We start from the raw sequence: 27,359 nt of genomic DNA on the forward strand, positions 1-27,359 counted from the left end.
AAGTAGATGGTTGTCCTGAAGGTTGTAAAATCCCAGAATACAGGCAAACTGTGACTGGTGATGATAAGGAAAATCACAGGAGTTTAATCTAACAGCCAGGGTCTTCCAGCCAAATTGTAGCTCCTGCCTGAGCCAGCACCATGAGTAACCCTGGGAAGAAATGAAAATGCAAACCTTCTTTGGGGGGAGGAGCCTCAGTACCAGGACGTGAAGGGTTTAGAAGCTTCTCATTGTGAAAATGGAAGTCCTAATTCCAGAATAATAGTTGGAGGCCTCCTCTGTCATCCAAGGACAATTTAAATGAGTGGAATTATTCCCATTGACATTGATGAGCTTTGAATTCAGGTTTCATCCTCTTTCAAAAATATGTCCAAGTATATTAAAAAAAGTGCCCAGTCAAGCCTGGGTAGGAAATGTGAGACAAAGGGGCATTGACAGAATGTCTGTCAAATGACAGGAATTAGGGAAATAGTCCAAACAATCATGAATGAAGATTTTTTTTTGTGCAAATGTCAAAAATGTCAAAATACTGAGTTTGTACACAACATTGCTATCTCAAATTCTTCTGTGCTGGTATTGAACTTTAAAAAATTAAGAATTTGGAGAAAGAATAGCCCCCAAACAACTTGTACAGTTTCCAATAGCAAATAGAAATATTTATTTTCAATTCTAGCCCACTGTTGCCTAAAAAGAGAAGTATTGTGCCTTTGAGAGCTTTGTCATTATGATGTCCATTGTAAACAGCTATTTAGGCAGAACTGAAGCTACTGAAAGTGGTCTCCCAAAACTCAGAGAGGAAGCTGACATGCTGTTCAGCCTTCTTGAAGGAGAATTGATGTGAATCCTTTTGTAAAGAAGATCTGTGCTCTGAGCACTCCAAATACATCATAGAATACTAATCACACTATTTCCCAAAGCTAAAGAAAAATAAAAAAGGATAGAGTGCATCACTGAGCTGAGAATGGCACATCTCTTTGGAGACACTTGAGGAGGGGGAAGGATGCCTGTCTGCATCCTTAACTATATAAAAAAGAGCCTTGAAAGGGTGGAGAATAAACTGCCAGAGAGTAGGTTAAGATTGGATTTTAGGAAGGCATTCCTCCCTGGGAGGGTGGGGAGGCCCTGAGGTTGCCCAGAGCAGCTGTGGCTGCCCCTGGACCCCTGGATGTGTCCAAGGCCAGCTGGATGGGGCTTGGAGCAAGTGCAAAGTGTCCCTGGCCATGGCAGGGGGTGAAATGGGATGGGCTTTAGGGTCCCTTCCAACCCCAACCACCCTGGGATTCTGTGATAAAGATTCCATTGGTGTTTCATGTTCCTCTATATGAGAGGGAGAGAGAGGACAGATCTCAGCCTGGAGACTTCAGCCCAGCCCCAGGGGAGCAGAATATCACCATCCTCTTCCCCTGATGTGCTGGGGAAACTTGGAGCAGTGCAGGAGAAAAAGGCTCAGAGGAAAGATCACTGAAGAGAAAGGTGGGACTGTTTTCTTCTGCCTTTTTTTCTGGTCTCTGAGTTTCTCCCCTTAACATAAAATAGTGGGGTTGCAGATCCCAGACAAAAGGTTGGAGCCTGCAGCACCTTCTCAGCCACAGGATGCAGAATTTGTGCTGCATGAGGTGCAGAGAGTCACAAATGGGCCCAAAAAGTGCTGTTTGGCAGATCTCATTGAAATGTTTCACCTTCATCTGTCAGAGGGGTAGTAAACTTCGGGATTAGGAATGCTTAAAACATTTTTTTTTTCCTTCATAACAAAAGGGAGTCATTGACTAATGATCCCTGCACTGAGAGTCAAAATACTTGCTGTACTTGTCTATCCTAAAGTGCTGTAGTAGTACAAATTGCCTCCTCGATGCTGTCATTCTTTCCCTACAAAATGAGCAGCTCATAGGAGGAAATATCCTGGCTCTGAATGTGGCCAGAAAAAAAAAAAAAAGAGTTTTCTCCCAGCAGTTTTTTTCTTGGGTAAGACTTTTCATACTGTGTTTGACATTCTGAATTACATGATTACACAGTACAAGACTCCAGCAACATTTCGCATTGTAAAGATGGAGCTGCTCAGCATTTTGCCAGATGCCAGGCGATATCCTGACGTTTCTATCCTCACTTTAAGCCGAGTGACAGTCAGCATATTCACAATGATGCCGAGACAATCTGCTATCAAGTTACAGTAGTGACATTTTCCCTGATGAAGATCCCGGGGCCGGTTGGAATAGAGCAGCTCGGCCGAGCGCGGCGTGCGGAGCGGCCCCGGCGAGGATCGCTCCGTGTGTAATCCACGTTTGATCCGCGCCGTGCTCGGCGGGCAGAGGCTTTGGTAAGTAAGTCTGTACTGCACCATTTCCTGGCTCGGTGCTCCGGGTGTTGCAGGCTGTGTGCAGTGGGGGAGGTGCCAGAGCTGATCAAGCAGTGTAATTTTATACATTACTGAATCAGTGCAGGAGGAACCTGGAGGGACAAAGCATCATCTTCTCTTTGAACTGCACTGTAAAATCCGACCGCTCTCGTAGCCCAGCCATGCTCTGATACAATTTTTCTCTCCTTTTTCCCCCGATTTTGGTGCGAATGATAAAGTGATCTGATGATGGCTCTCGTTATGGAACCTATTAGCAAGTGGACGCCCAAGCAAGTAGTGGATTGGATGAAAGGTAGGATCGTTTATTGCCGTGTATTGTCTGTACTTGGGATCCTGGCAATTTGCATCCGTGCTCTCGCATTCTTTGTTTTGGGAAGAGTTTATTCAGTTCCGATCATCCCTGCGCTGCTTTGCCCAGTAGTTGTTGGAGACAGGGCTGAGGAGAGGCTGCTGGAGCTGTGCTGTGCTCTGGGAATTGCTGCCGACAGCGGAGCGGGGATCAACTGCATTTGTTGGACAATGCAGACACAAAGTGTTCGTGTCTCACGGCTCCATTATGCCTCGCACAGGGTAACGTCGGGATGTTTGGCTGCTTTAAATTTGCCCTGATTAGGTCTGGTTTGCTCATATCAGGTGATCTGATGCAGTGGCTGTGCAGCGCTTGTCTGTAGTTTTGGGTACCACAAGGAGCACCGGGAGCCGGGGGCTGGACTGAGGCATCCTGCTCCTCCAGGGATGCGTCCTGCCCTGTCCAGGCTCCTTTAGGGACGCGTCCTGCCCTGTCCAGGCTCCTTTAGGGACGCGTCCTGCCCTGTCCAGGCTGCCCAGCCGCCTGTCCGAGGCTCCGCGTCCGCGGCAGTGGGAAGGCGCAGGGCTGAGCGCGGCTCCGCGGCGAAACTCGCCGGGATAACTTGACAGGAATGATGATTTCCCTGCACATTCGCAGCTTCACAACGCGGCCGTCAGCTGTGACATGTTTTGCCTGACAATGCTCGGCTGTGCTGCAAACAGACCGGGATGGATGGGAGGGCGAGGGATTGTTCTGATGATAAGTGGTTTAAATTTCTGCGGAGTGGGGGGAGAATTCCCCGCACTGTATTCCCACAGTGGGATGCATTATTGTTGTCATACAGTGCTTCTGATGAGCTGCCTGTCTTTGAGACAAATAATTCCTGCCACGGGGGATCTCTGTTATATAAGGAGAAGAGGTGCAAATTTGGGGTGCAGGTTACTCATGGAAATGATTCCTGTAACGTGATGACTGAACTTATGGGAGGGCTGAATTGGATGCCCACTCGAATGCCCTCAAAGCTTTCAAAGTATTCTCATTAATAGGGGAATGGGTCTGATCTCATTTTGCTGAGCTGCATCTCCACACTGGGCTGAAATTGGGCTGTTTTGGTGCTCATCAGACACGTTGCCATTATCAGCTAATTATTCTTCTACAAGCACAGAGTCTTGTGAAGCAAACGGTGTCTGGGGGAATGGATGTACTTTGTTTCTCAGGTGTTTGGGAGCTCGGGGTAATTGGGAGGGTTTAAGCAGGTCATTGGGATGGATCCTGAACCTTTAGATATAGAATTGATTCCTAGTCTCCAATGTCATTAGGTGACAGCAAATCCTAATGTATTTGCAGAGGAGTTTTCTGACCCACACCTTCATTCCCAGTATATAAAAGAGTTAAAAAGTGGACAGATCCCTCTGCTAATTTACTCCTTACTTGAATTATAATGTAAATTAAGTGTCAAAGCATGTAGAATACTTGTTGCTAAATTTAAAATTACTTCCTGCTACTTTTTTATCCTTTCTGATGCAAAATAATTACATATTGGGGAACAGTAATCCATGGTGTGCAGTGGAGGAAGGTCACACAAGCAGCAGGTTTTTACATGTCTGGAGTTGCCTGACAGCTGGATTTCCATACCAGCCTGCACAGTGCACCATCCACAGGGATATCTGGAGTAGGCAGCATTGCCAGTGCCCTGTGTTCAAGCATTAGTAAATATAATGCAGTGAACACTGAAGTATTCACAACGTTGATATTTTCCTTGGTAGCATGAGCTGCACATCCACAAACAGGAAAGTTGCACATTTGTCCATTTCCCCACATTAACATTTCACAGGGATAGCAACACAGTTTTAAAACTTGCATTTATCATATCCCTTGAAGCCATTAGAACTTATTCCTAAAATCTGTTAGCAAAGCCCATGTTTTGAAACTAACTAGCAGTGAGTACCAGAAGCATCAAATAACTGTAGAGAAGATGGAAGGAAGCCACAAAAATGATGCTAATGGTTTGAGACCCAGGTCCCCAGAACATGTCCTGGTTACAGCATGGGAGGAGAGCAGCAGCTGCAGCCTGAGCCCCCCCCAGGAGGAGACACCCTTCTGTTCTTTTCCTTTAGGAAATGTTACTTGCCAAAAAAGTAAAAATTGGTAGGCTCTAAGGAACATTGTAATGACAAGTTGGCATCTTGTATTCATCCCCAGTTCCTTTCTCGGGAATGCACTCAACTGGAATTCAATTAGGGAACTGCATCTGATGGTGTGGACAACCTGAAAAGGCCATGCAAGTCTGGGGAAATTCATTCCTGAGGCTCTCAGAGGTTCTAGAAGTTAAAACTCTGCATACTTTTGTCTCTATACAAACATATTTTGTTAAGTTTAGCAGATGCAGCACTGTGGTTAAAAGGGAAGGTTTCAAAGGAGCTGACAACATTAATTGGGGAGGTACTTTTAGCAACAGTTTTTAGTCAGTATTCTTTTTTTTTCCCCAAATTTTCCAACATTTTAAACGTCTCCAAATGGTTTTCAGGTGCTTTCCCTGGTTACAGCCATTTCTTACATAACTTACCTGTTTTCCTGGGGATGTGTTCTATGGACCCAAAAGAAAGGGTTTTTTTTAGGAAAAACCTTTGCCTTGCTCAGGTTTCCCCTTTGGAAAACAAACCTTACCCATGAAGCTCCCCAGTGCCTTCAGGGTCAGAGTGGTTTCTAACTGGTCACTTTTCCCTGGATTGGGTTTAACATACTAATGGGAGAAAATGGCAAGCTGCCCTCCGAGATGTGCACCTGGAATGCTTTACCTGGAGATTTTTGTTGCTTTTTGGTGCAGGAGCTCCCAGTGAAACTCAGGGGCACTTTGCAGGTCATCAGTGAACACTCCAAACCCAAACCCATCTATTTTAACCTGCCCTGAGCAGGGGAGTCCTGTACAGAATCTGGGGGTTTGGGGTGCAGAGGGGTGCTAGGATGTCTTACTGAGTTAACAAAAGGTGAGAGTTTGTGTTTCCATTGGAGGCAAAATCTGAGGGGAATTCTCTGTACTTTTACAAGCAAGAGCATTGGAGATGTTGTGCTTCCTAAGGGGAGCAGTTTACAAGTAGGTCATTTAAAATGTGAACTCATTTACAGGGAAGTGACACCTCTGTCCAAATAAATACTCACTTTTCAGAGCAGTCCAAGGAAATGAAATTAAACACAATGCAATGAAATACAGCTGTAACTTTCAGAGAATGCAGTGTTATCGAACAGCTGAAAATTAAAATGGGAAACCAGCTATTCCTTGAGTACCTGTAATAACTCCACACAGAGGCTGTGATTCAAAGTCCTGGGGACTGACAGGTTTGTCTGCCAAAACAGCCTGCAGTGGAGGTTTCTCTCCTAATAAATGGTCTGCTGTAGATACTCATTTCACAACTGCGAGCCATTTTTTCCCCTTTAAATCCAGAATTTCTGCACCCTCAACGGGAGATGTAGACATAAAAAAAATAAAAATTAATTCAGTTGGTAAACTGATTAACTATGCTGCACTGATCCTGTGCCGAATAATTATATGTTTAGCTGAAGGGTTTTCCTTAGCATGTAATTCCCTGATTTCAGGCTGGCTCATGAAAGGGAAGGCAGGGAGGGAGGGAGGGGAGAGCAGGGAGGCTGATGACGCCAGAGGACTCGTTAACATTCCCGGCACGCCGGGCTCCGGCAAACCCCTCTCCCTCTTCCTTTGCTGCCCATGAGATCCCTACCTGAGCTGGAGCAGTGCCACAGCCTGGGAGCCTCCTCTCCGTGCAGGACAGCACGGTTATCACATCTCAGAAGGTGCTGGAAGCACAGCTGGACGCTGTGATGCCCTGCACGGGCAGCCCTGTGGGTGCTGGGCTGGGGATGCTTGGCTTCCCTGATCCCCCTCCTGACCTCGGCATCCCATAATGCAGGGACACAATTCCACCAGATGCAATTTGAAACTGGAGTAGATAACCGAGGTCATCCCTTATTTAGAAAAATGTAGGTTTTATAGCGTCTTTTCAGCTCTTTCCAAAGACAAATAGGTTTGGGAGAGACCTGAGCCACAAATGCAGAATTAGAGTTCAATTTCCAAGCTGCTCTAAAGTGAAGGTTTCACTGTTTTCCTCTGCTCTCACCACTTGTACAACTGAAACAAACAATTTGCTCTTGTGGCTCCCCCTTGGATTCCTGTGTTCCACTGGCACCACATTTCCAGTTGTCTCTAAGTCACTGAATCAGAATTGGCTGCAATTCCTCCCCAATTTCTCTCACAAGTTTGGGACTTAAATGCTTCTCAGTAATGAATTTTGTGAACAGCTCTTGTGTGCTGTAAACTGTTTGCTTTTAAAGGGTCAGCAGAGCTCACCTCAGAGTTGACAGCTTTGCAGTGTAAGTGCTAAAGGTCAGATTTCAAGGCACAAGTTCCCAATATTCAGCACAGTTAAGTGTTGGAATAAGCTGTCCAGGCAGGCTGGGCCATTGCCTTTGTAGGAGGTTTTGAATACAACTGAGAAGAGCTCCAACATGCCTCTGGAAGTGTTTCTGTGCCCAGCAGAGTGCCAATGTCTTCTCAAGGCTTCTACCAGCTCAGACAAGACCTTGGGATGGTTTCTTGCATGTGAATCACCGTCATCTTTGAAGTGTGGAAAGTCCCAAAGAGATTATGGCTCTGTCTTCCTGCTGGATATTTCAGTTTGTACTTCCCAGAATAACCACAGGAGATGATGTCCAAATGTCCAAAGCTCAGAAGTTTTCCTGCTGTGTTTCACGAGGAGAGCAGCAGAGCTGGCGATCTCCAGAGCTGCAGCCCCAGAAGGGAACCCAGACCTGCTCCACTTCCACCAACATTCCCAAAAGGCCCATTCCTCCCTGCCCCAGAGGTTAAGGTTTGAAGCAGAGCTCAAAAGACTTGCAGGGTTACCCAGAGGCAGTGCCCTCAAGGCTTTGACTGTTCCAGCTTCAATTCAGTTTCTGCACCTCTGGCAGCCTGGAGGGACAGCAAAACCATGGCTGAGCCCACGGCTCCAGTTTGTGTTCTCCCAGTACCTGCAGCCATGCTTGGGGTCACTGCCAGCTGGCCCACAGCTAAAAGTTGTACAGAGACCTTCCTGCATCAGGTCTATCTCTAATTCTCTATGGAAATTATTTTGGCTGAGGTATTTCTGCATCCCTATCACTATTACCTCATTTTTGCTAACTCCACTTTGAGGACCAATTAGAAACTGGTCTATATATCTTCCAAGAACCAACTGGATTAACATTATCTCCATAAAAGATTTCAGCAGCATTTAGAAATTTAATGGTCTGTATTTATTATCAGGTTATTTAGGACTGTATTCTGAAAATTTCCTATCTATAAAGCAGATACGTTCAGACCTTTTTAAGAAATGTAAATCTGCTCCCAGAGCAAAGCCTGAGCTCAAGGAAAGTCTCTCAAGTCACATTTATCAAGCGTAACTAATCTTTCAGGTCATTATGTAAAGAAATTTACTTTATTGTCTTGCAGCTTAATATCAGCAGTCAGACAATGTGTCACGCCTTGCTGGGCCTTGTAACCTTTACCATGTGTTAAAATTATGCAAAATCCCCAACTTGCTCCCAGTCCTGACCATCCCAGGGAGGGCAGAGTGGCAATGCAAATTCAGGAGAGCTCAGCCTTCTCCAGCTCTCCATCACTTCACAGCGCTTCACCCTTATGAAGCAAAATTCAGGATAAATTGGCTGCTGTGGATGACACTTTCAGACCACATTAAACGAGGTGCTGTGTGTCAGGAAGCTGCAAAGACCCTGGATCCTGCTCAGCAATGAGATGCTTTCATGGTTTCTTCCCAGACTTTCTTGCCCCACTCTTTCCAGTTTCTAAATTTTTCCTTCCTTTGGCAGGATTGACATCAGCCCATGTGCCATAACCCTGAGAACTCTGTGTGTAACACTGCCACCAGTTTGTAAAAATGTGGATTTCCTAGGAAAAGAGCAGAACATCTCAGTGCTGCAGGATTCCTGGCTGCCTAGATTGGAAAGCAGTTTGAGAAACCTTGCATTGTGCAGAAAAATACATTATGAATATCATTTCAGTGCATGGAAAACACTGCCCAGATGGGGGAGAAAATCTCTGCTCCCATCCTGGCTCAGACCCCATGGAAGGCAGCTCCTTGTTCCCTGGGCCTGTCCTCAAGGAATGCTTCTAAATGCTCACTGTGCTTGGGTAAAGAAATATTCCTGCCTGAGCAGTCTCCTTGTGGCTCATTTTGAGGGGTTCAGTGTCCTGTGCTTCTGTTTGCAATGAAGGAAAAAAAAAGGAAAGCAAAAAGTAAACTGAGATCTGTCCTTTTGCAAAATTGTTTTAGCACCTACAAAGATTTCAAAGCTAAAAAAGGCAGAGCTTGTCCTTTTAGTGCCATTCTTTCAGAGCTGCTGTCCTGCCACGCTGACAGAAATGGAGGATGTGGCTCTGCTGCTGAAATTAGTGACCCTCTTGTATTAAATGAACCATTTGACTGAATAAACCACAGTAGTATCAAATATTGCTGAGCAATAATCTACATTCATCCTCTCCACCCAGCATGATTTTGTAGATATTTTCTAAATGCTGCTTTGCATTACTAATTTCAATTGCTACTTCTGCAGTTTTGGTTTTTTAGTAAACATGACTTTCTCTTCCCTGATGCCATTGCACTGGGGGCAGGAGCTGGAAAGGGAAGGTTCAGGAGTTGCTCTTAGAGGATTCAGAGAGAAGTAAAAATTATGGGCTTGTATTTGTGAAGGGCTCTAGTGATGAATCAAAATGAAATTATTTCTGATTAACTAACACTCAAACAGCTCCCAAAACGTATCCTCACTGACCCTCTGCAAAGGAGTGCTCAGGAGGATTCAAGGCCGATGCAATGTTTGGGTTTTCCTACTCAAATTCTCCACCAACTGTTTTCCAGCAAAGATGAATTATAAAAAGACTGTGGAGCATTTTTAGTTCCAACGTAGGTGGCATGTTTGAGATAAAAACGTAGCAGGCAGTAATTTTACAAAATACATTCAGCTTTACTCCCTACAAATATGTCCATCTTTTTCATTCTAAGCACCAAACAAAGCCCAGAAAAAGTGCAGGGATTTCAGGAGTTCTTAAGGTAGAAATTGTGGTTTTTATAAGTGTGCTGAAAGCGCTACAGCTCTAGGAAAGATTCATTTGGCACATCTGCTTCTTTTACATGGGAAACTCTCTGAGTGCAGGCAGACAGGGGTGCCAGCCTGGCAGCTCAGCTGTGCCAATGATCACCTGAATTAAAGCAGGTTTTACTTCTCTCTCTCCCCACCAGTTTCCCCCATTCCCTTTTGGCCTCTCTCCTGCTTATTCACATTTCTCTCCAGCAGCATTTTTCTTGCCTTTTTCATAATGAGATGGACAATAAGCATTAGATTGTGAAGGAATTTGTTCATTTAACATCAAAATTTTCTAGCTTTGAGTATCTTGGAGAGGACTGCAGTGATTTGGAAGTGAAGTGCATCCAGAATCCCAGGGGAGGTGGAAACCATCAGCCTCAAGAAGCCAAGCACAGCTCCTGGGAGCTTCAAGGGGCAGCTGGAAGAAGGCAAATATTGCTGTTTCCCTGATTCTTCATTAAAATCTCCTGTGAATATCCTGGATGCTGCTCAGCTCTCTTTCAGACCATGAAATGCTGCTTCCCTGGGAGATGTGAGGGAGGCCCAGCAGTGGTACCCAATGATGAAATCCTGTCCAGTGGAGAGGGAGGCACAGTCTGCCCAGAGAAGTTTTGGGTGAGCCATCCCTGGGAGTGTCCCAGGCCAGGCTGGGCAGGGCTTGGAGCAGTCTGGGACAGGGAAAGGTGTCCCTGCCCATGGCAGGGGTGGCACTGGATGGAATTAATGTCCCTTCCCACCCAAACCAGCCTGGGATTCCGCGGGTTTACACCACACAGGAATGTGCTGCACATTCCTAAATCCAGGAGAGGCCTCTGCAGGATCTGTCACTGATCACTCAGCACCAGCAATGAGCTCATCATGAAAATGCCCTCAATTACTGAACACTGAGAGAGACTTTAATTGCCCATTGTCAAGAGATTTCAATTGTTCATTGCCAAGCCACGCTGAGAAACTCCCTTAGTTATTAAAAAACCCCAACTTTGTATTTTACAGAGGAAAAAGACACTGAAAGCAAAGAAAAAACCCTTGAAATTTGCATTTGTATCATGTGGTTGGAAGGAACATGGTAGAATAATGTAAGAGAAGTTCAGAACCAACAGAGTTTAGAATATTCATTACTTGAATGTCACATAGAAAGAAATGGATCCACTTAGGGCAGTAGCTCAGCAATGCTGTTCTTGCAGAAATAAGCCCTGGAGAAGGAAAAGAGCTAGTGAATAATCCATCAAGAAATGTAACAAATAATTATCTGAGTAACAAAAAAGATAAATTGGAATAATAGCCAGCACATTTCCACTTAGGATAGAAAAAGAAAGATAAACTTAAAGGATAAGCTAAAAAAAAATCTTGGAAAAATGGAGGAAGATCCTTCTCAAATCTTTCATAAGTGGACTTAAAAACTTTGGGAAATGTGCTAAGGAAGCCATCACCTACACTGGGACATCATATTAACTATTTTTTGTTTATCTGAAAATTCTCAGGCCAAATTATCAATGCCTTTGGTGGCAGCAGCCACAATCATTATTTGCATATCAGCAATGAGGCAAACTTTAACTAGAAACCAAATTGCTGAAATGATCCTGCAATGAAAGTGTTTTAATTCAATCTGTGAATCATTCCAAGAGCCATCAATATCACTCAGCATGTGGAAAGTTTTCTATTCCCCATTTTCTGTGGATGGGTCTTAGTGTGTCCCCCTTGCCTCATTTTATTATCTGAAGGTAGATCTGTAGTTTCTTCATTGAGAAGGTATCAAACCAGCAGAGTTTCTTCTTAAAACATTCTCTATATTTCCATTTTCTTTTATGATCAACTTTTAGAATAAAAGGATGCTGGTAGATGAGGAATCCTGCCTCTTGGAATGAGTCAATTCACATAACCTTTGCCATTTTATCAAAGGGGTTTAAATACCCCAGTATGAGTTTGATAGTTCTCCAGCTTCCCTGTCAGCACATCCAGGCAGGAATTCCAGGTGAACCAAGGCTGTCCAGTCCTGTGCACTGTCAGCCTGCCAGGACTCACCCCAGTGCTCTTTGCTTTCCTTTCACCCTCCAATGTCATACTTGATTTGAATTGCTGAAATTCTCATCAAATTATTCTTTCAAATCTCATTAATATCCCATCTTTCCAGGGGAAAATGATAGGCAATATTTTTTTTTGTTTGTTTTTGCCTGCAAACTGGCAGGCTGTCACATAAAAGGACAAAATGAACCCTTGTAGCACAATGTTAGAGCCATGCTGGAACAGTCTCTGTTTGTCCTCATCATGAAATAACCAAGAGTGGTGGAAGAGCAGAAAAATATCAATGGCACCTATGGTTAACCCTAGTAGGCATCCATGCCTGATAACATAATTATCATCCATTTGGAGCAGTTCAAAATATCCCATAATAATTTATATTTGACTGTCAGACCATCACTCATTCTTCTGCAGCCACTCTTTCTCTACTCCAAGTTACCATCCCCAAAAACATGGTCATGAAGCTCCATGACTAAGCATTTCCAAAATGATCACAGAATTTGCATAATTGAGATTTGGTGCAGACAAAATCCCCAAATTTCTCAGAAGAAAAAAAAAAGCACCATGTAGTGGGTATGTTAAAATATTGGCCAAATACAGTTTGAAACAGGAACTGTGATTCTTTGGAGAGTTAAAAATAATCAAGGTTTCCAAAAAACATCCAAGAAGAACAGAGGAGTTTGAAGGTAAGATTATTTCATATTATTTTGGTCTGAAGGGCATTTTCCACTTCCTGTAGTCAAGGGCTTTTGGCAAATAATCTTGATTTGCATATCTAGATGATCAGTTATGCTCTGAGATAAATTCACATGCAGCCTCAAAGTACTGGAAATTATGTGTTTGAAAACAATTTATGTTATCTTCCTTAATCTCCTGTAATGAAATCTCAGGAATGGGGCACTAACTGAGATTTTTCCTGAAGAATTAGGAATTCCACAGTATTTACAATTGGGCTGCACTGTGATCTGTGTTGTTTTCAATCCCAGTGATGTCAATACACCTTGTACCATAAAACACAACAAGAAGAGCATTTTTTTATTTTAAATTTCCTGCAATATGTCTCCTAAACCTGGCTGAAGTTAAGCCTGTTTTAGTGAACCTCACACACAGGCAAACCTGGCCCAAAAGTCAGGCTGGTGAGAGAGAGAGAGAGAGAGAGAGAGCTCTGAAAATAAATCCACTCTGGCAGTGCAGGATCCTTGCTACAGAAGTGTCAGTCCCTCCTGCAGGCTGGCTGCACTGATTAAGGTAATAAAACTGATCAAGCAGTTTAATTAGGAAATATTCTTGAGGGACATTTCAGATCACAGTGCAGTCATGCACTGGTGTAGTCTCTTTTTTTTTTTTTTAATTTTAAAATTGGTAGTGATCTGCCAGGGGTTGTCTTGATAGAACCAATTTTAACAAGAAAGGAAGCAGAGTTTGTTACAGCAGCTTGGTAAAGCAGGGTTTGGTAAGGCAGGGTTTGTTAAGGCAGGGTTTGGTAAAGCAGGGTTTGGTAAGGCAGGGTTTGGTAAAGCCAGCCTCATTTCCAACCTCCATTATCTTCCATTTGGCCTCTTTGCAATTCCTGTTTCCCACTCCTGTGTTTTTACTTGTTGGTTTGGCTCTAAAAATCAATAATTGCTTATAGATGAGGAGGATACCAACAGGAGTTGGAACAAAACCTCCCTAGAAATCCTAGAAATTGAAAAAAAAGATGTGGCAGTCTGGTACTGCTGTGGACAAATGCTGCACTGACTTCTGATGAAAGACACAGAGGCAAATATGCAACTGAAAATTTTAATTAAACAAGGGCATTTAGTGCCAGGATGGGAGAATGGCTTTAAGCTGAAGCAAGGGAGATTTAAATGGGATATTGGGAAGGAATTCCTGGCTGTGAGACCCCAGCACAGGTGCTCAGAGAAGCTGTGGCTGCCCCTGGAAGTGCCCAAGGCCAGGCTGGACAGGGCTTGGAGCACCCTGGGATAATGGAAGGTGTCCCTGCCATGGCAGGGGGGAAATGGGATGAGCTTTAAGGTCCCTTCCAACCCAAATAATTCTGGGGTTCTGTGGTTCCATGAAGTGAAAAGCACTGTTTGTGTACAGGTGCGCTGACACTGGTTTGCAGAATGTCCAGTTAGAGATGGACACCCTGATGTAAAGGTAAATATGGGATTTACAGCTCAGAAAAACCGATCATTTTTCTAAATCTGCATTAAACCAAGCCATCATGGTGGCATTTCCATTTTTACCCTGCTCCAAGTGTGTGGCAGTGTGATCCAAACAGATTCCAGCAGGCTGGGGTGATGGCAGGCAGTCAGAATGCTTTGAGATAAACCAGTGTTAAAAGCTGTGGCCTGGTCCCCTCCTGCAGCCCCGGGGGAGGATGGCACTGAGCAGGGCACTCTGCCTAATGGACAGCCAGCTCCTGTCTGTGCTGCAGCTCAGGGAGGGATGCAGGAGCTCAGAGCTGCTGGGATGAGAGGCTCTGGGCAGAGGCAGCATCATGATCAGCATCCTGCTGCTGGGAGGTTCTGCTCCTGTTCAGATCAGCCAGCCTGGCACACAGCAATATTTACTGTCAGAGGGTAATGACAACCTTATCTACACGGTGCACTATTAACTCTTTTTTGGCTCTGGAAGATAGAAAAACTCCAGGGTTTCATTGGTTCTGGATTGCAGAAAGAGTTCTTTGGGGCTGAAGTGCAAACCAAGTGGTGCAAATAAAGGCTCTGAGTTTTACAGTTTCACAAGTATTTTAAGAGTAACAATTATTAATAATGACAGGAAGACACAGCAAAATGCAGAGAAACGACAATTAATACCTTTAATATCTGCAGCACAGGAAAGCTTCATTTTGGGTGCTTGCATTTCAGAATTCCATTCGTTCCACAGTGCAGGGAAAGTGCTCCAGGAAAGATCTGGCTAGCAATGGCTTCACCAGGGAAATCACATCTTCCAGGCTGAGGAGTTTTTGTGCACACACCCAGCCCATTAATCAAGGGGAAAAATTGAAGCGTGTTATTCATCATGTTTGCTGTGTTTGGATTTGAAGTGATGAGAATGATAATAATGATCCTGAGAATTATTACTAAGTAATATGAAGTGGTTTGTCTGAAGGAATAAATATGATCTGGCCTGTGAAGGTTCAGACATCTGGCACAAGCATATGGGTTGGAAATCATTAGATGATTGTTACAAAAATACAAGGGAAAAGTATTTTTAATGATAGAATGGAGGCCTTCAGGAGTGCTCCATGTGCTTCCCTCTGGAATGGAACTTTCCTGTCCTTCTTATACCCCACAGCTCTCTAAAAGTGGAAGAAAGTTTAGAGTTTCAGAGTTTAGGGTGTAGAAAAAGGGAAAATAGTTACAAAGAAAGAGTTTAGAATTAGGTACTGTATGTCATGACATGCAGGATTTGTGTGTCATGACATGACTGGCTAAGAAAGCTTACACTGTAGCATGAGTCCATAAGGATAAGCATAAATATCCTTGTTGGCAGTGATTTATTGGTCAATAAATCCTTAAAAGTTCTTGTGACCTTCTGAACCATGCAGTGAAGTTGTGAGCCAAACTTGCCTTGCTGCACATGTAGAAGATGAAAAAAATAAACCACATCATCGAAAACAATTCAGAGGTCCCGTGCGCAACTCATTCAAAATTCCTTCCAAAAACCCCCACAACATCCCTGAGGATGCTCCACCCACTGAGCTCTCCCCAGGCCATGGAGAACATTCCTGTCCCTGCCCTCTGCTGGGTCATCACTAACTCAGAGCCCAGCATTAACCAGGAATCATTCCCAGATCTCAGCACCACAAAGCAGGCACTTGGTGAAGCAAAGCCTCTGGGAAAATGCAATATTAATTCTCTTTTCCTTGCTTTGTGTATTTTGATTTCCTCTCTGATTCTGTTAAGCTGGAACATCTTCACAATTTATTCAACAAATATGACTTTGCTGCAAGCTTCTTTCTGCTAAGAATTTAAGGAAAAGGGCCTTGGGCTGCGCAGCATTATTAACATTGAGAGCACCTGCTGTTTCCCAGGTAGCTGTCAGCTCAGCATAAGGAAAAAAGCTAATTATTCTAAGCAGGTCATTCAGGAAGAAAACTGAAATTCTGTGTGGCAGTTAGAAATCTGTGCCCGTTGACTTTAGCTGAAATTCGCTGCTGCAGAAATTTGGGGCTGATGAAGAATCTGCTGGTAAAAATACACAGTGCAAATATTTAACAGTGTCATCTTACAGGGCTGGAAATTAAAGTATTGCATACAAATTAGGTCCTTGATTTGCATTAGGGTGAGGCTGAGAAGGATGGTGAGGAAAACAAGAAGATGAAAATAAAATAAATATAATATAATATAATATAATATAATATAATATAATATAATATAATATAATATAATATAATATAATATAATATAATATAATATAATATAATATAATATAATAACATAAAATAAAATACCTGTGGAGGTAGAGATCATCTTTCTTGATATAGCAACATTTTTCTGTGGTAAAAGTGAATAATAATTATAGAAAACTTCTCAGAGAGTGGATAAGTCATCCTAAGTAATTAAACCTCCATATATTCTGTATTTTTATAAAATATTTATAAATTTTAAAAGGCTGAAATTACACTTGGGAGTGTCAAATCCCTTGGAATTCAAAAGCATTTAAATACTTCAGTGTATTTACTTATGTTGAAGAATTCAACAAAAACCTTAATTTCCTCTATCATGTGGTACCAAAACAAGTCTAAATAGAATGAAACATTTTACTACTTAGACTGCTTTTTCCAGCATTGCATGCTCAGCTTTGTTATTTCCTTTATTTTGAGGGATGAAACAAGTTGGAAAATTTTCCTTTCTGAGAGTTACAATGGAATTTTTGTTGGGATGTTCCATCCCTGGAAGTCCAAGGCCAGGTTGGATGGGGGTGGGAGCAACCTGGGACAAAGGGGAATTGCAGCAAAATGAAGAATTTTCGGCCACAAAACTCCCTGGAAAAGCTCTGGCTGTCATCAGCTTTGTCAAAACTCTTTAATGTTCCTTTTTTGATAGGCTATTTTGGAAGGAAAGAATGAATTTTAGGCAGAAAATTATTCTAGGAGAGCAGTGCATCCCCTCAGTCAAACTTCTCTTCCTACATTGAGAATCTGACACTGTGACAAATCCCAAGCAGGAACCTGAAAGCTGCACAGGTAATTAATGATGGACTCTGATCCTCTTTGCTTGGGTGTCCCCTGGGGATCACAGCAGCAGCTGCAGCTCCTGGCCACATGAATTTGGGAGAGTGGGAGGGCTCTGTGCCCTTTGGAGGGGACTCAGGAGGTGAAACAGAGCCTGGGGACCTCATTCTCAGGGCCAGGGTAACAGGTGATTTTCCTGTTTCCAGTGAACAACACATTTGATCACCACTGGGACATGCAAATAATGGTCTCTTTGTGCATTAATTCCAGGTGGGGAACTCCCAAAATTAAAGCCATGGGTGATGTCCAAAACCCAGAATGATTTCAGGGGCTCTTGCTTCATATTGCCAAGAACTTTGGCAATTGTCCCTTCCTCCTGTTTCCCATGGGTGGGAGAATTATCCCTTCATAACCAGCCCTAGACACAGAAATATTTCGTTTTGCCATTTAATAGAGTGAAAATGCTATGCTCAATTTCTTTTCAGCCCTGCACTGCACAGATCTTTGAGACACAAAATCCCACTCAGTTTTAGACATTAACAGAATATGTAAAATTTGCTGGTTTCTCTCTTGGTACTCCCTGCATTATGGATTTTTATTAGCTCATTAATCTAGAGAACACACTGGTTTTGTGTCTTGGTTCAAAACACACTACCCAGCCTGTCTCTCTTCCACTCCAAGAAGTGCATATAATATTTTTTTCCCCTTTTCAGTAATAAATATATCAGAAAAGATTGCCACTTCACAAAGAGTGCAGCTGTCTGCACTGCCATGCATTCTGAGTTCAAAGAAAACTCCAGGCAATCCCCTGTGTTTCTTCATAGACTTTATGATACCTCTAATCACAGAATGGATTTTATAGGAATTTCCATCACATCTCTCCCTCTTGATTCTATTTTTTTCCCACTGATGGAATCTCACAGACTTCATTCGTTGGGGAAAAGAAAGAGAAGAGCAAGGAATTATTCTGACACTTTTTTTCCCAGGTTTCTACCATTTGTCAGCCCTTCCACTAATGGTTGTTACAAAATTAAAAGGCACAGTGAGAATGTGGAGCGCTAAACACGTTCTGAGTTACACAATTTTCACTTCAGATTTTTGAATTTCTAAGCATTTTAAGTGTTCCATCAGGACAAAATGGAAGTAAGCAATTAAGAGGGAGGGGGAAAAAAAAGGAATAAAATGGTAACTAATTTGATTCCAGAAGACTATTTGTTTATTTTACACAGAGTTTCAAGGGCTCGTTCCTCAGTACATTTTGTCTCAGGAGAGGGAGTGCTTCAAACACAGGAAGCAGCTTCTCAGAAAACTCCCTAAAAGCAGGCTGATGGGCATGTTCTCTCCCTAAAACGCCTGATCTCGCTCATCCTGAGCCCAGCTGAAGCTGAACCAACCCCTGCCATCACCAGCTCACAAAGGTCTCCAGAAATGCACCAGAGCCCAGGCAAAGTGGATTTCCCACGACCAAGGGAAGATGAGAGAGCAGGACCTCAGAAAGCCCCGTGGTTGTTCCGAGAGGCAAACTCTGAATTATAGATGGGCACTTTGCAGGAGGGGTTGCTGAGCTGAGTGTCCCCAAGGGGAGCTCAGAGCTCGGGGAGAGGCGCAGATCAGGGCCAGCAGCAAAGGGGATTTCGGGGGGAGGCTGCAGAAGGGAGCGCCAGGGGAGGCACAGGTGAACAGCTGCTGCACAAAGCGCCTGCTCTGTGCTGGAAAAGCAGATTTCAGGTCCCACAGAACAATTCTCAGGAGCAGGGCAGCTTCTGGCTCATTCTCTGGTGGTTCCTCAGACACTTTTGGGTGTCCCTTTTGACAGATGACAGGTCCAGGGAAGGTCAGTTCAGCACCACAAATGACAGAATGGACTGCTGCCCATGAGTTTTCAAGATATATCTTTTCCTAAATAAAAAAGGCTCCTATGTAATTTTTCAATTCCAGAAGGAAAAAAACCACCCCAGATTTAAAAGTAACCTTCAGCAGAATCACAATCCAGGTTTTTGCTTTTCTGTGTTGTTTACCTCAGATACATCTGGTGCACTGCTGTGGTCAGTGGCTCCCACTGAGTGTCTACAACATCTTCACTGGGGTGTTAATTCTGGAATTAATTTGGCTCGGTTAGGAGCATCTACAATTCACACCGAATTTCACAAGGATGACTTGGCCAATTTTCAGAATATAGGCTGGGCCTTTTTGCATGAGGAATTACCTCTCTCACCAGCAGGACTTCACTGCAAAGGAGTTCCTGTGATTTCATACAGTCCTTTGACATTTGGGTCATCTGCCTGAAAAATGAAGACTGGTTTTGCTTACCACTGAAATTCCCAGCCATCACATTACCAGTTTGGCAGATCTGATCATTTTTACTGAGTTAATTTCCATCTCAAAAGAAGCCCTTTTTTCCCTGACTTTTTAAGCTCTTTCTGGCTGCTGGCAAGAATTCAGTAATGCTTCAGATATTAATGTTTATTTTTAAAATAAGTTTGTCCTTTAGGAAAAAAAAAATTAAAGGTACATGTGGCTCCTTAAACACTGGAGGTCTAAATGTTAAGTATGACAGCAGAGAGACCTCTCTTTTTAGTTTTACACAGTTTAAATTTGAATTTGTTCAAATGGGTTTTGACCAGTTAATTTGTCCTGACAGCTCTCAGGGTCACATTTAGTTTATCCCCATAGGTGCCGTGTTCTGTAGAAGAATAAAGTGCATTTGTCTCATCCAGTTGCCTTTGATTTCCATGTTTCTGTGAATAACTTTGAAATCATAAGAATTACAAGAATTGGATTAAATAAAATGTAAAATAGAATAAATAGAATGCCTGTATTACCTTAAAGTCATGCCTGAAAGATCCTCTGATGGACAAAATGACCACTGAGAGTATCAAATGTTGGAAACTTCTGATTGCACCCATAAAGAGGGAATATTTCTGCCTTTAGTAAGTAATCTCAAATATTTTCATAGAAGTATTCCTGTTATGGTTATGGAATGTCTGTGTGTGGGAGGAGGTTCAGTTTTGCTCAAGTGATGATATTCCATCATTGGAGGACATCAGGTTACTCTAGAGGAAGCAAATCAGGAAGCACATGGAGCAATAGTTCATTTTGTGTGGGCAGGAAGTATTAGTATTAGAGAGTATTGCTCTCTAAAAATATATTGAATCCCAAACTAGGCTCTGAGGGCACAGGAAACCTTTGAAAACGAGGTGCATGAAGGGAATGTCTTTTAATGTCACAGCTGTTTGTAAAATGAAAGCAAATAATGAGTGGAGTTTCCCGAGCCCAGACACCTCGAGCAGCTTGTGACAGAGAAGGGGTGACCAGAGCAGACTGGGGCATGCAGGAGCTCTGTGAAAATACATCCATAAATTGATTAACCCACAAATTGATTTACAACCAACCAAACCAAGCATCAGCTGAGCTGCCCTTCCAAATGGCAGGGGATTTTTCCTGCCATGGCTGTGGGAGCCGTTCAGGCTTTGCTGCAGCCTTTGCTGTTGCTGTCAGCTGTGTTCTCCCACACACAAAGGAGCATCCTTCCCTGGGACAGCAAACTGCACATCAGCACATGCTATGCAAATCACAGCCACTCAAAACCCTCTCCCTCTATAGAGGAATATTCAGAGAATCATCTCCCCTAATAACAGCCGTCTACAGCTGCCAAGAGGTCTGCTATTGTACCAAAATTCAAAGAATTCAGTGTCTGCAAAGAAGGAGCTCGTGGGTTTGCACGTGAGTGGCAGTGACAGTGGGAAGTACTGTCAGGCTACAGCATAAATTGGACAAAAAAGGGTTTATCTCACGGGCCTTGCAACAGTTTTCTTTAAAACTTCTACTCCTAGAACCCAGAGAGGTGTTTCCAGCTGTAGATAAGAAAAGATGTAAATGGTTCTTAGATGCACAAGTGCCCTGAAACTTGGTGGGGTTCAGGGTCTTGCTCACACAGCAAATGTGAATTTCAGCTCAGGTTCCCCTGGCCTGAACCCCACACAAAGTGAGCACCTTCCCCTTCGGAGCTGGAAGCAAAAGTCAGTGCACTTAATGAAGGACAATCAGTTCACATCAAGATCACTGCAGCCAGCAAACCATCCAGCCTGTGTGTTTTCAGGGAGAAAAAAAGACAGAGGAGAGAGGTGTCTGGCATTTTTCCAGAAAAATGAAGGTAGTAAAGCCAGAAGCATCTGTCCAGAAAAAGGAGAATATTAAATAATTATTTAGAGTAATTAAAGAGAAGCAGATGCATAATGAATGACTGTGAAAGGTGGGAATCTCAACCATTGACACAGTAATCGATAAAATACTGAGGGAGAAGCACAGAAAAAGCAAGATTAGGTCATGGGGGTGAGGTCTTGGCTGTGCACCTGGGGGATTCTCAGAGGATCATGTTTTCAGCTGGAAAAGAACTGACAGAAGGTTGTGCAGTGAAAGCCTAAATTTACACAGCTGCATTAAGTGCTCAGCCTTGAACTGGGAAAAGAATTATTTACCTGATACTGAGGGCAGCCAGAGACAACTGTGTTTAATAAAGCCAGAACAGCAGCTGACAATATCTGCCTTCATCTGTTGGTAACTTCCATCAGGACAGAATTTACTGAAACAACTTCCCAGCCTTTCAGTCCACTGTTTCACAGGAGAAGCTTTCCCAGCTCTCAGGAATGAACCAAAGAACTAAAGCTGCAAAAATGATCTGGATCTATTCTATTTCCAACAGGCACACTGATTGACATGAAACCTTTCAAATAGTGGGCAGGGTGTTAAAAAGCCCATTAGTGTCTGGGGGATCCACATTCCATGTAAATACTGAGGAGCTCTCAGTGGTTCTGAGGTCTGTTCCAGCCTCGATGATTCTGTGACTGCAGTCTTGACAAGCAGCTGCTTATCTTCAGGATCTGCTCCTGCCAATTCTGAAAATTCTCTGGATCAGATTAGACACCCTAAATGGGTTTAACCCAGAGTTAAAGCCATGGCAGGGGCTTAACCTGGAGGTTTTTTGACAGTCTAGTTTAAGGAAAAGCCACCACCTGATGAAGAGAATAATGTGGATGCTATGAAATGCAAATTCACATGCATATGTGGGTAATTTATACACATTTTTTTGCTCATTTGTTTCTTTGGTGTTTGCTTTCTTTTCAAACATACTTTTCTTTTGATTCTCTCAGGCTTTTGGAAAGGAAATGTCCCTCTGCAAATAGCACTATTTTAAATATACTACTGAAATTGCTTGGCTCCAATAAACCATATTTTAATGATTCTGTTGCACGATGGGTCCCAGCCTAACACTGAGCTGCTCTCTGAAAATACAATCAATGTGCTCAGGTATTCAGGCTTTAAACATCCAATATCCTGAGCACACAGAAACAGTTCAGGGCAGAAAAGAGCCTGAAGATTATGATCCAGTTTCTCCCTGCAGCCTCCAGAAAGCTGCTTGGAAAAAGGCTCTGGAGGCTCTTTGATCTCCAATACGCAGAGAAAGGTGTGAGGGAAGGGTTCTGAAAAACTCTGGCTTTTCATTACCACCTCCAGCTCTTTTAGCAAGAGCTGCAGCACTTGTCACTGATTAAATAACATACTTGGTCATTTAGTTAATTGCCTGGGTCTCCAAGATAAACAAAATCACTTGAGCAAAACTTGCTCCTGATTTTTACATGGCTGTGAGGTATATGATAGCGGGCTTGTGTGGATTTAAAACATGATTTTCCTTAAACACTAAGATGATGTAGGGAGAAGATGCTTTAAATATATAAATCTGAATAGTCACAGCCTCAGCATGCTTCTCCTCAAGATCTCCATTCCTAAACAACCTAATCATGTGAACAAGCTCCATGCATTTTGCTGTGCTAAAATATTCTGTGCAGGATACGGAAAATACAAGTACACTTCCAACACATAATGCTGTTTGGAAACTGGATCTCTCCAGAGGCAATTCCTGCCTTCTTAATTTCATGTTCCTATTTAGATTAAGTATCATGGAGAAATCCTTCCCTGTGAGGTGGGCAGGCCCTGGCACAGGTGCCCAGGGAAGCTGTGGGTGCCCCTGGATCCCTGGCAGTGCCCAAGGCCAGGCTGGACTTTGGGGCTGGGAGCAGCCTGGGATGGTGGGAGGTGTCCCTGCCCATGGCAGGGGGGGGATGAGATGATCTCCAAGGTCCCTTCGACCCCAAAGCATCCTTTGGGTGCAGCCCAAGGCAGGAAATGTCAGGAAATTGAGGTCTGTATATACGTGGGTACTGCTATACACACATCCATACATCCATTGATACCAGCCAAGTGTGAGGGCCCAAACTGTGCCCAAAATGAGTGGGAAGAGCAGTGCCATGGATGGCTGCATGGAGGGGCTGAGATGTGAGCCTGGATCTGGCATGAGTCACAGCTGCTGTGAGCCACGAGCACGCCTGCCATGGAAATGCAAGAAGCATTGCCAGGCCCTGCCCTGGTCCTTCCATGCCCATGCCCATGCCCATGCCCATGTCCATGTCCATGTCCATGTCCATGTCCATGTCCATGTTTGTGTCCTTGTCCATGTTTGTGTCCTTGTCCATGTCCATGTCCCTGCCTATGTCCATGTCCATGTTTGTGTCCTTGTCCATATCCATGTCCATGTCTATGCCATGTTCATGTCCATGTTTGGTCCTTGTCCATGTCCATATCCATGTCCATGTTTGTCTCCTTGTCCATGCCATGTCCATATCCATGTCTATGCCATGTTCATGTCCATGTTTGGTCCTTGTCCATGTCCATATCCATGTCCATGCCATATCCATATCCATATCCATATCCATATCCATATCCATATCCATATCCATATCCATGTCCATGTCCATATCCATATCCATGTCTATGTCATGCTCATGTCCATGTTTTTGTCCTTGTCCATGTCCATATCCATGTCCATGTTTGTGTCCTTGTCCATGCCATGTCCATATCCATGTCCATGTCTATGCCATGTTCATGTCCATCTTTGGTCCTTGTCCATGTCCATATCCATGTCCATGTTTTGTCCTTGTCCATGCCATATCCATATCAATATCCATATCCATATCCATATCCATATCCATATCCATATCCATATCCATGTCTATGCCATATCCATGTCTATACCATGTTCATGTCCATGTTTTGTCCTTGTCCATGCCATATCCATATCCATATCCATATCCATATCCATATCCATATCCATATCCATATCCATGTCTATGCCATATCCATGTCTATACCATGTTCATGTCCATGTTTGGTCCTCGTCCATGTCCATATCCATGTCCATATCCATGCCCATATCCATATCCATATCCATATCCATATCCATATCCATATCCATATCCATGTCCATATCCATGTCTATGCCATGTTCATGTCCCTGTTTGGTCCTTGTCCGTGTCCATCTCTATATCCATGTCCATGTCCCTCTCCATGTCCATCTGTCTGGCTGGGCCATCTCCAGGTGCCAGAGCCTGCTCAGGACCATCATCCCAGGGGTGTTCCCATGGGATGAGCTTGCTGGCACTGGTGGGTGTGTGCTGGTTCTTGGATTCCTTTTTCTGTTGCAGTCAGGATTGAAAGCGCTCAGGATGATATTTCGTGTTTAGACTCAGATGTTTATTATTTCTTATCAATATTGCAGTTTCACAAGGCCTGAGTTCTGCAGTACTAACAGGCTACAAAATGGCCCCGTGTCTATCTTTATAAGGTCTTCTAAGGAAAAATTATCCAATTATGAAATGGCACCTAAATTATTTTTACTTTTAACCCAATAACTAATCACTTGTGCCCCACAAGGTGGACTTTTCTGTCTAATTGCAAAATACCACCCAAACCCAAGAAGAGGAAGGTGAAGAAGAAGAACTAGCCTCCATCCTAAAACCTCCATCTTGCTTCACATATATAGTACTATATTCTAAAACCTTAAACTCTAGGTTTTCCACTACACACTTCTACTCAAACTCCACACCCACAGTCCCAGTTCCATCATTCAGTTTTGGAAGCCTTCTCCACGGCCTCAGGTCAGATGCAGTGTTCTCTTGGGGATCAGAGTCTGTCAGCACAGAAAATCTAAAATTCTCAGTGACCAGTTGGTGAGGGCAGGACAGAGGCAACTCTGAGCACAGATTTGTGCAAAGTCCTGTGAGGGAGATGCTGCTGCTGCTGTTTTCCAAATACTGACGAGGAGCTGCTAAAAGCAGAGTTGTCACTCACCTCCTTTGCCTGTTTATTTTCTAAAATTGAGCACAGATTGAGTAAGAGCTGGCTGTTAAACAAAAAACAAACCCCACACTCACTCCTGACCTCATCCACACCTTCATTTCCGACTCTAATGTTCTTCCCAACAGTTTTATGTGCCTTCTGCCAAAGGAACAGCTCACTGGAGGACTTGCAATTCCTCCCTTGGGTTTTATTAACTGAAGCATGGCTATATTCATCCCCAGGATGTTTGATGTGTGTCTCTTTATTCATATATCACATACAAATAACTGTAATTATGTACTGTCCTAAGAGAATGTGATGGAATAAAATGCCAAACCACATTTGGAATTCCTCACTTGTCAATTTCTGTGCGTGTAATTTTCTAAAAAATGCTGAGGTATATTCAAGTTTAAGCCATATTACTTTTAAGCTGTTGAGGGAAGCACTAGTCCATTATTTTCCACTCCTCTCCTAGTCCCTTACAATCCATATGCACTGCAGTCAGGCCTTGGTGATAAATAGCTCTGCAGAAAGTAAAAGCTTCTCATTTTCTTTGATTCCATCTGCAGGTTGGCAGCTTAGTTTCAACCAATATTTCAATCCCACTGTTTAGCTCAGATAAATTTCAGTCAGGTTCATTCCATGCCATTTTTGCTTTACCAACAGGTTCTTGCTTCCAGTACTTTTATTTTTTTTTCCTTAAAAAGAAATTAAATATACTTTAAACATCCCAATTTAAGAAAGGGTCATGTAGAAAAATACAATTTAAAAGTGAGTTGGGTATTAATAGACAGACCTGGATGTCTTTTTATCTGTAACCAGTAGTATAAATGTTCCAGGAGTGAGTCATACTTTGAGTTCTTGCCAACAATGACGTGAGTAAATATCTCCTAAAGCCAGCTCTTTTTCAGCAGACTATTGTTAACTGGCATTTGATATATTATAGCAGCAATCATCACAGCTCCTCAGATAAGGGTTCAGTCAGGAGTCCACTTACATTTGCTATTTTCCTTTCCCCCCCCCCATCTTTTTTCAGACCATTCAGCTTTGTTTACAAACTGGAGCACTTGACCCAAAATAAAATAGTGGCACAAAATTTCAGGCAAATGTTTTGCTATATCCATCTATATCTGTATCATCTATATCTATATCTAATCTATATCTATATCTATATCTATATCTATATCTATATCTATATCTATATCTATCTATATCTATATCTAACCTATCTATATTATCTATATATCTATATATCTATATCTATATAATCTATATCTATAACTATATCTATATATCTATATCATCTATATCTACATCTATATCTATATTTTCTATATCTATATCATCATCTCTGTATATCTCCACTGGAAGGGTCCATGGTTTGGCTTTCTCCAGCCTGTATTTCTGTGGTAGTGAGTGTTTCAAGCTGTGAATGCCACAGACAGTGAAAACAAGTTTATATTTAAAAGCCAGAAGATGATTCAGAACTATCTGAATTGCTGTTCTTAGAAGGACTTGGTTTCCAGGAGCTAATCCTGGGGTGGGGTTTAAATTAAGGTCTAAAAACACAAGGCTACTACTGCACAGAGGTTTTTGGGGCAAAATGACTGAAGCTGCACATTTTCAGTTCTGTGCATTACGTGGCAACAAAAGCAAAGCCACATCCCTGAAAATATTTATTGAGTTTCTCAAAGATTTTCTAAATGCATAATTTCTGGAAGCCTTCAGTAACATCTTCGATATTCCCAATATTTTGTAGGCAATACTGTGCTCAAAGAATTTTTTGGGTAAAATATTGGTACAATGTCACTCAAAATATTTGTTAACAAGCTGAAAGAAAGATATTTGTAACTTAGGTTCATGATCATAATTTATCATCTAATATAAAAACATAGTGATGGAAAAAACCTCATTTTTATTTTAACCAATCATTAAACTGGCAGCAGAATGCTGCAAATGTGAAGAGAGAGTGTTGAAATCTGGAATGGCATTCCCCTGAAATTCTGCTGCTGTTTCCTGAGAGAGCCAGCTGGTAAATCCTGCCAAACGCTGCAAACCACAATGTCAAGTTCCTCAATCCCCCAGTTACTCCAGCAGGTTTTCAGATCTTGGGGCACCAGACAAGGAGCTCTTCTTTGAATCTCCAGAGAGAATAACTCTGCAGCAGAGATGTGCCTTGAAGCTGGAACATTTATTCATGGATC

General features: G+C 42.9%; 1 protein-coding gene across 1 annotated transcript in view; it reads left to right on the forward strand.

Annotated features, from left to right (window-relative positions):
* Window positions 1-2,578: 2,578 nt before the first annotated feature.
* Window positions 2,579-27,359, forward strand: part of LOC311158000 (connector enhancer of kinase suppressor of ras 2-like) — a gene marked incomplete at both ends in the record, with an annotated part of 163,244 nt that continues 138,463 nt past the window's right edge. Inside the window, one exon of the mRNA XM_084213090.1 lies at window positions 2,579-2,645. Within this exon, the coding sequence (XP_084069216.1) occupies window positions 2,579-2,645 (67 nt within the window). The remainder of the gene's footprint in view (window positions 2,646-27,359) is intronic.

The sequence above is a fragment of the Fringilla coelebs genome, assembly GCF_963513975.1.
Source record: "Fringilla coelebs genome assembly, chromosome: 11".
Taxonomy (NCBI): domain Eukaryota; kingdom Metazoa; phylum Chordata; class Aves; order Passeriformes; family Fringillidae; genus Fringilla; species Fringilla coelebs.